The sequence below is a fragment of the Danio aesculapii genome, chromosome 10, assembly GCF_903798145.1.
Source record: "Danio aesculapii chromosome 10, fDanAes4.1, whole genome shotgun sequence".
Taxonomy (NCBI): domain Eukaryota; kingdom Metazoa; phylum Chordata; class Actinopteri; order Cypriniformes; family Danionidae; genus Danio; species Danio aesculapii.
In genome coordinates this window covers 24,696,771-24,705,834 of record NC_079444.1, presented here as the reverse complement: position 1 = coordinate 24,705,834, position 9,064 = coordinate 24,696,771, and the positions used below count along the sequence as shown (strand labels likewise).

The 9,064-nt window shown below is 34.4% G+C and overlaps 1 protein-coding gene across 1 annotated transcript in view; it reads right to left on the bottom strand.

The window, feature by feature from the left end:
- Positions 1-3,418: 3,418 nt before the first annotated feature.
- The window catches only part of mtus2a (microtubule associated tumor suppressor candidate 2a), a 107,636-nt gene continuing 101,990 nt past the window's right edge, over positions 3,419-9,064 (bottom strand). The window contains exons 10-15 of the mRNA XM_056467624.1: positions 7,858-7,963; positions 7,712-7,785; positions 7,542-7,640; positions 7,052-7,171; positions 6,485-6,585; positions 3,419-4,461 (exon numbers count right to left, since the gene is read on the bottom strand). Coding sequence (XP_056323599.1) covers positions 4,113-4,461; positions 6,485-6,585; positions 7,052-7,171; positions 7,542-7,640; positions 7,712-7,785; positions 7,858-7,963 — 849 coding nt within the window. The 3' untranslated portion in view covers positions 3,419-4,112. The remainder of the gene's footprint in view (positions 4,462-6,484; positions 6,586-7,051; positions 7,172-7,541; positions 7,641-7,711; positions 7,786-7,857; positions 7,964-9,064) is intronic.

Genomic DNA, 9,064 nt, shown 5'->3' with positions numbered 1-9,064 from the left:
CATTCCTTAGTATATTCTCTATGCTACAGTTACAGCATGAACCATCACAATTCGAAAACATACAAGGGGAAGGAATGATCTGCCAAGACAAACATGCATTGATTACTGTGCACTACAACACAATAAATAGTAGCTTACAAGCGACTGTAAATCCAGTCAAAAAAGACATAATAGAAGTCAAATGTTAGTAAATAGACAGATGGACACGTTTCATTCAGTACAATAAGTGACTCCACCAGTCCTGGTTTACATTGACTGTGTCAGTATTTTCAGGGATAAGTTGACATTCAGTAGATTGGATGTCCACAGGACAAGAGTCAGTGCATCTCAGAACCTGATATTGTTGGTTCATATCATTCATCAACATTTATGCCATATTGAAGCTCTTCTTGAGGGCTGAAGGGAAACAAATGAGCTCTTTCCGGATTTTTAAGTATACAATTAAACATTACTCCTTGCAATAAATCTGAGTTAGTAACAATTTAAAACCATAACAGGCGTAGTAGGTTTGTGTACTTGAGGTTGCTGAGGTTTTGTTGAGACATAAATTTAGAACATTTATATACAAAGAGTATAGAATGCAATAAATAAATAAATTATAACAAAACATTTTTTATTTAAATTAAACAGAAGGAACATTTTAGTTTTAGTAAAAAATTATAATAAATAAATAAAAAAGACAAGGAAAAAGACATTTATTTTCCTGTATTAATCAAGATTTATAATTAGAAGCATATTAACTGTTTGTAAGGCTGCTGTATTGTGAAAATCCTTTTCATTTTTGCTACTTTGTACATTAAATGAAGGCACGTCCCTGAAACATTTGTGTTCTTGCTGTAGTAAATCAAGATGGCTTAATAAATAACTTTGAATTGCCTGTTTTAAACAGGTTACTAGCTGATCTGCTGTTTATTAAAAAAGATTAAAAATATGGTGGTATATAACGATATTGTGCTTGACAGGAAACATCAAGAAAACTCCCCTTAGCATCTGCACCAGAGTAGCAAAAATGGAAAGTCAACAATGGTAAGTCATTATCACAGTGACAGAAGCAAATTAAAAAAAGACTGCAAAGCTACATAATTGGAAAATGCATTAGAATTAGAATAAAAAAGAAATCACAGTAATTAAAAAGCATTCTAAACAATATTTGTCTTAAATGAAAACAAAATCTTTCTGTGTGTGTGTGTTTTATAGATTGCTGGTCTTGAATAGCATTTTATTGTACTTGTGTGTACGATACCCTGTACAAGCACCGTCTGATAATACTGTAGAAAAAATATTATCAGTGAAGAAATTACAAAAATTCGCCTTTGTATCAAAAGTGTAGAAGGCTGACCATTGAAAGATGTATCAATTGTACAAACACACAACCAAAAAAACAAATTGATTTTCTTCAAAATTTAAAAAATGACCTCTTTGTGTCGAAATATCAAAACCCACTTTGCATGAGGAATGTTTTAATATTTCCAAAAGCAAAAAAAAAGTCTTTGTTTCGCTAAAAAGCTAAAAACTGCTTTTGAGACAGAGCAAAATAATTTCCCTGAACTTTTTCAAAGGACATTTAAAGACAGATACATTCTTTTCTAGTTCACTCATACAGAGAAAACTCTCTCTGGGCTATGCTACACTCTACAGAGGTAATACAAGAGTTAACCAGCATTACAATAAATATAGCTGAAATTCAAACATACCGCCATATTGTACCTCCGTAAAACCAGTAACACACCTGGTAGGAACGTCCAGTCCTAATATATTATGGGTAAAATACTATCCTCAATCTTTTTAAAAAACATAAGAGGTGGAAGCTTTCATTCCCAGGAGTCTAAATATCTACGCTAACATGACAACTATCCTAGGATTCACATTAAGAATGGAAGACTTACATCACATGCACATTAAGTAGCAAATTGTCCATTAAATTACAAATTACTATTAAAAATTACACCTATAATAATTTACAACAACATTTCCTGTAGTCGGTACTTTTACATTTGTTTTATCTCCCAGTTTTGTCATGCATGAAGTGAAAGCACTTACTATTGTCAGATAAGTTAGTTAGGAAGAACAGACTTGATGTTGAAGAGTTAGTTTTATGTTTAAATAACTGAGCAACCATTACAATCTGGCACAATGAAATCTATGCCAAGGTAAATCTGAAAATTATATAGGCAAGGAAACTTGCTTTTAAAAGCTGGTTTAATGTTAGGTGGATTGGTCTTTTGGTGGGTCAACAAAATGAAATGACTCATGCATCAGTAGGCATTGCAGCCGGTTAAGACAATGTGATGAGGTGACGCAAAAAATCATTTTCTTAATTATCAGTTTTGTTTACATTTCAATTGTCTAAACATTCTTAAAGCAGTAATTATAAACCCGTTTTTGGATGTTTATAAAATGTCAAAAGTGACAAAAGATTATTGAGCAGTAGTGATGGGAAGTTTGGATCATTTTACTGACTTGGACCTTTGAGTCTGGCTCAGCGAGGTGAACGAATCTTTTTTCTAGTCATTTCGTTCATTTTACCTACACTGAAAAAAATTATTGAAAGATGATTCCTTGGATTTACTCAATATTTTTACGTTAAGTGGTTTTAAACAATTTATTTGGGCTGAATTTAAACAAACAAATTAAGTTGAACATTGCTCAATTTAAATTGTTTATTTAAATTCAACACAAATAAATTGTTTGCAAAAGTTTTGCATGCAACACTTTTTTCAGTGTAAAATATTATTAAAATGTTACAAGTTGCTTTCAAACTCATCTACAACTACACCAAATGTTGATCACACCACAAACTAGTCATAACTAGAATGCTATAAGAAAGAGAAAATAATCATTTATTGTTTACCTGGTGTTTTGTCAATGATTGTCAGCTCACCTCTTCTGACAAGTTTTCAAATTTAAGTGGTCGTTCATCTTGTGATCGTATGTTAAGAGAGATGACTCAAACCCAAGGATTCGGAAAATGAAGGATCAAATCTTATTCTGGCTCTAAATGCATTTGATTGGCTTCTGTCTTTCACCAGATGAAAGAACAGCTCAAACTGAGCATTTGAGAGATGAATAGATCAAATCTTTTTCTGGCTCTGACTGCATCCGATTGGCTTCTGGCTTTAACGTGATGAACGAACGACTCAAACCCAATAGAAGACTCCAAAAAGGAACTAATCTTCTACTCCACCTGCCCAAATGTGTGATTTGTTCAAAATATACAAATTATTCATGAACGACCCATCACTATTGAGCAGTAATGATTTATAGTGAGGAAAGGGCTCTAGATAGATAGATAGATAGATAGATAGATAGATAGATAGATAGATAGATAGATAGATAGATAGATAGATAGATAGATAGATAGATAGATAGATAGATAGATAGATAGATAGATAGATAGATAGATAGATAGATAGATAGATAGATAGATAGATAGATAGATAGATAGATAGATAGATAGATAGATAGATAGATAGATAGATAGATAGATAGCATTATTCATTTATTTTCCTTCAGCTTAGTCCCTTATTTATCAGGGGTTGCCACAGCGGAATTAACCACCAACTACTCTTTAAGTCAGTTTCTTTTTAAAGAATGTTTAGGTTTTTCAATGATACAAAATAATTAACAAAATGACATTTTGAAGTCTTGACAACTGTTTAACTTGGAACACTGGGAGAATTGTAAAATCTGAAAACATATCTCATAAAAAATAAACCAGACCACAAAAAATGCTGGTGCATTAATCTGTAGGAAGGAAGGGCAGAAACCTAAAGTGCTGTTTGTTGTATAAAGTTCTTGTATGCCATTCAGGAGGACTTACCAACCTTTAAAGAATATTAAAGTCAAGCATGCCAAGCTTGGGCAGCTCATTAATAATAACCTCAGCATCATTAGCTTTTTCAATCTGATGCTACAAGTCTAAACCTCTGAGATAAAAATAAATAAAACATTTATCTCAAAGTTGAATAACGGAAGTGACAGGCTATATGGCAGTTGGGGTTGTCAAAATCTTAATACATTTTTAAAAATGACAATCAGGGGCTGCAGATTAAAATGAAGCACTGTTGTGGGCAGAATCAAGACTGAACGCAGCTAACGTTACATTGTCTAGCTCATCTAGGTAAAGTGTTGGCATTTGGGATGCGTGCGGGGGACGAGCGTGCTGCTGGTGAGCCTCTGAAAGTGGGTGTCCCTGGTGCTGGAGATGCCACCTTGTGAGTAGGTGTACCAGGACCAGGAGAGCAGGAGTGCGTAGGGGTCCCAGGACTTGGAGAGTAAGGGTATGGGGGAATATCAGGGCCGGTGAAGAAGGCTCTGTGGATGGGGGATGAGGCTGGTGACAGGTGGGGACTTGTCTGGAGGAGCCACAGCAGCTCATCATTGTTGCGGCTCAGCCTCTTCTTCTCGTTGGTTTCCTTCTCTACATACTCCTGAAGGTTTGCATTTTCTTCAGACAGTTGTCTGGAAATACAGGAAGAAACTGTTTAGTCAAATGTATGGTTATGCAAGATCCAATTTGAATTTAACTGTGAATGATGTAACACTTTTTCATTGACTATTGTAAGTATGCCACTTATAAGTTTATCTCCACAAAAGGTGTAAGCATTGAGCCTCCTGGGCACCGTCTTAACATTGGTCTGTTCAAATCTGTCAATTTTCAGCTCATATAATAGTTTGATACAAGTGCATTGGACAAACTGGGAAGGACACAGTGAGCTGATGCTAATGGAGTGCCTAATCTAATTTGTCCTAAATACGATTTATCCTTAGATTTAGGGCCCGGAAATAACATGTAAGATATCATTAACATGTATTTTGAAGCAGTTTGCCCTATCAGATGATTATGTGCTACTGGAAGATTGGCTACTTGCACTGTTAAAGTTTTTTCTTTTAGTGGTGTTTTTCTCAGTGCATAACTCACATTTCACAGTTATATCTATGATCTCTTAATGGTAGAAAGTCATGAAAAGTTTACATTTTGCTGTCGGGTAAATGAGCTTTGTACGTGCATTTTTACTCAACCTAAGTAAATGAGTACTGCCACATGCTTCTATAAGTGTAGCAATTATGATTAAAATATATACAGTTGAAGTCAGAATTTTTTGCCCTCCTTTGAATTTTTTTCTCTTGTTAAAATATTTCCTAAATGATGTTTAACAGAGCAATGAAAATTTCCACAGTATGTCTGATAATATTTTTTCTTCTGGAGAAAGTCTTATTTGTTTTATTTCGGCTATAATAAAAGAACCAAGGTCAAAATTATTAAGCTAATTTTTTTTGACTGTCTACAGAACAAACTATTGTTATACAATAACTTGTCTAATTACCCTAACCTGCCTAGTTAACCTAATTAACCTAGTTAAGCTTTTAAATGTCACTTTAAGCTGTATAAAATGTCATGAAAAATATCTAGTGAAATATTATGTACTGTCATCATGGCAAAGATAAAATAATTATATTAGAAATCAGTTATTAAAACTTTTATGTTTAGAAATATGTTGAACAAAATCTTCTCTCCGTTAAACAGAAATTGGGGAAAAAATAAACGGGGGCTAATAATTCAGGGGGGCTAATAATTCTTCAACTACATATTTTTCTAATAAAATGTATAGTTGTGTACAACAAAAATACAATTTTAAATTTACAAGTGTATTTTTATGATGGCAGGTAGTGTAAAGTGAGTATTGCATTTTGGGAAATCCATATATTTTGGAAAGGAAAATGAATGAATGAATAATTTTATCTATCTAAAGCTGGATCTGACAGCTTATGGCAGTCATGATCTAGTAGTATTGCTGAGTCTAACTGTTTCTCCTCCTAATCTCCTCTATATTGCCTTAAAATTGCTTTCTGAGGAGAATTCAAATGAGTCTTATATGTTTAGTGGTCTGCGCCAACTTGAGTGCATGATCCTTTCTGTGCTACTGTATCTCTGGCCAGAGCGAACTATTTACTGTGACACTAACACACAACCAGGCTTCATTCATCCTAATGGAAAGCATATTTACAGTACTTGTCAGAATTATTTATCCCCTAAACAGTGCACTACATTTTATTCACCACATAGAAAATAGTAATTGTGAACAAGTAATCTGTCTTAGCCACAGCATTATTGACAGTTTTTAGTATAGTGGGTGGGGCACTTTCAGATTCTAGAAAGAATTTGATTGGACAGAAAATCACACGAGAAGCTGAAGTGCAGAGTGATGTCATTAAAGTCACTGATTCATATTGACAAAAATTTAAGTCTTTACGTTTTAAATGCATATACCCTATACATTTAAATTTTGTCATTTTGTAGAACATAATAACTAATAGATAACCTTAAACTAACATAATCATAATAATGATAAAAGGTTTTGATTTTGTATATACTCTTGAGGTAAAAGGGTTTACAGTATTACAACGCTACATGCTTAGCAAACATCATGATGCCATCCACACTAATTTGGTCAGTTCATTCGGTCATTATTCATTTCCTCACCTTGATGCAGCGAGGTGACGATCAATGCGGGCCATCAGGTCTTCATTCTGCTGCTGAAGTACCTGGACCCGCTCCTCCAAGAACAGGTTCTTTTGAGCCTGCTCGAAGGATCAAGTGAACACAGAACTCGACATTAAATTCTTACACAAACCACCCCTGTCTGGGCAACAAGGAACCCAAATGTGCTTTACACAAGAACAAAACAACGAGCATTCATAAAAGCTAATGGAAATGGGAGTAAAAAGCAGCTTTAAAATGGACTATAGCCCTATTTCCAAACCATAAATAATATAACATCTAAAGCTGAAAGAGAAAGAAGTTTTAAGTAGAAACTGGTTCAATATCTGAATTATAAATAAGGAATTGCTGGACAATAAAAGGGAGCTTTATCACTCTTAAACTCAGTATAGAAAATATACAATACACAGCACTCTTCTAGGAGCCCAAGAGGTTTGTCTTGCCATTCTTGTCAACTTTTTAAAAAACTTTAATCCTCCAAATTGGACAACAGTAGATTGGACAGTTCTTCTGCACAGTGATCTGAACACCTTTTTATTTGGAGCTTACCACTTTCTCTAGATGACAGATCTTTTTCTCCTGGTCATGAATCTGCTGGTTCTTCATCTCCAGAACTTCCTTCAGACTCTTCAGATCCTCCTCAATATGCTGATATGGGGCCAGCGCATCCTACAAACACATTTAAAATGCTTGCTTTCAGTTTGGCCCCAGCTACTGTAAGTATATGTCTTAAAGCCAAATGTCATTATTTTTGGCAGTCTTGTGCAATCTTAAATCAAAATCCCCTGTAGTCTTCAATTAAAAACCTTCCATTCTCTTTTCAAGGACATATTTGCTTTTCTCTAATGATATGTAAGTGCAATGTGTCACTCACATGAAATTCACCAAAACAGCCATCTAATACATTCCTGATGGACAAAATCAGCTGATCTGTCCATCATTTCTGATTTTGATTTGTCCTGATGAACATTTTTTCTCATTTAAGAATTTGCTTCATTCAGATGTGCATCACATTAGGGACAATTTCAAAGAAACATACCACAATTTGTTCATCAGTGCTCTTCCTCAGTGCCTCTTCAAAACGCTTGGCTTTGTCTTTCAAAGTTCGGTTCTGGAAAGTCAGAGTGTCCACCTGGTCCTGAAGAAAGCATTACTGTTACTAATGACCTAAGATGAAGAGCAAAAATATCGAACCTTGATTCAAATTACCTGAAGTGAAAGGCGTAGTTTCTCAAAGTCCTCTTCTAGACTGGCTTTCTGCTGCTCATGGGCTTTCCTTAAGTCTAAAAGAAAGGAAATGAGATTGAGCTCTTCACGTTTCTGTCAGTTGGTGATGTTACGAATCAGACACTCACCTCTCATCGTCCTGGCATGTTCCTCCTGGAGTGTTGCCATAGTGATGTTGTGCATGGTCTTCAGGTCTTCAAGGGCAGCCTCATGGTTGGCAGTCAACTCTTCAATCTACACATAAAACCACATTAACCCTTTAACTGGTCCACCAAGAAAAACATATTTGGATCGCATTACTTAACTCCTAATGTCGCTAGTTAACACATTTAACTAAGTACAAAAAATATATACATATACTGAAAATATGAAGTGTAAGACCAATTTATTTGAAAACATAATAAAAAAACTAAATTTTAAATACTAAATCATCTATATTTTTTGAAGTATGCCATAAGATATTTTTTATATTATAATAAAATATTTTTTTTTAATAATAAAACCAAAATCAAGTGTAGTAGTGCAACAGGATTATGTTTGTTTGATTTTTTCGTAAACCAACAATGCTGTGTCGGTAAACCATTATTTAAACTATTCTTTAAATTACTTTAAAAGTCATTATTTAAAACTATGATCAACCATTTATGTGGTGATGAGCATGCGTGAGAAAGTGGATGTGTGGCGTGAGAATGCTGTCTATTGCGCGAGTGCTAGCAGCCCTGGTCTACACATTCATACTGTCCTAATTATATTTGGGTGTGCAATATCATTATTTTTGAAAGAGTTTATTTTATGCTGAGTGTGTTTTTGTGCTGGTAGCTTGGCTGGTTCGAGTCTGCCATGGACAAATTAATATGAAACTAAAACCTCAGCATGGGCTTATTTGAATAAGTGATTCATTGAACCATTCACTCAAATGACTTGTTCAAAATGGAGATACATTTAGAAATGAAGCAAGAGACATGCTGTATCCCAAATCACCCCTATACACTTATTCACTATTCCATACAATATTCCACTAAGATAGTTCACTTGGACTATGAGTGATTGAAAACGAGTGAGTGAGTCTGAACACTGTTGCTGTTTTGCCATTATGTTTGTGCTTTGCTGGTTGATAAATCCCTCAGACCGATTAAATTGTAAACTACATGTATATAAACATTAATTAAATAAGATTTTATTTTAAAATGTACATGATAGGATTCAACTGTGGCATTTTGGTTATTTTCTAGCTGTCGAGTGTACATGGGTTGCACACTTGTTAGTGCGGTGCATTATGGGATTGAGTGAGTGCACTTCAAAACATACTCTGTGGTTTTGGACACTTCTAGAAAT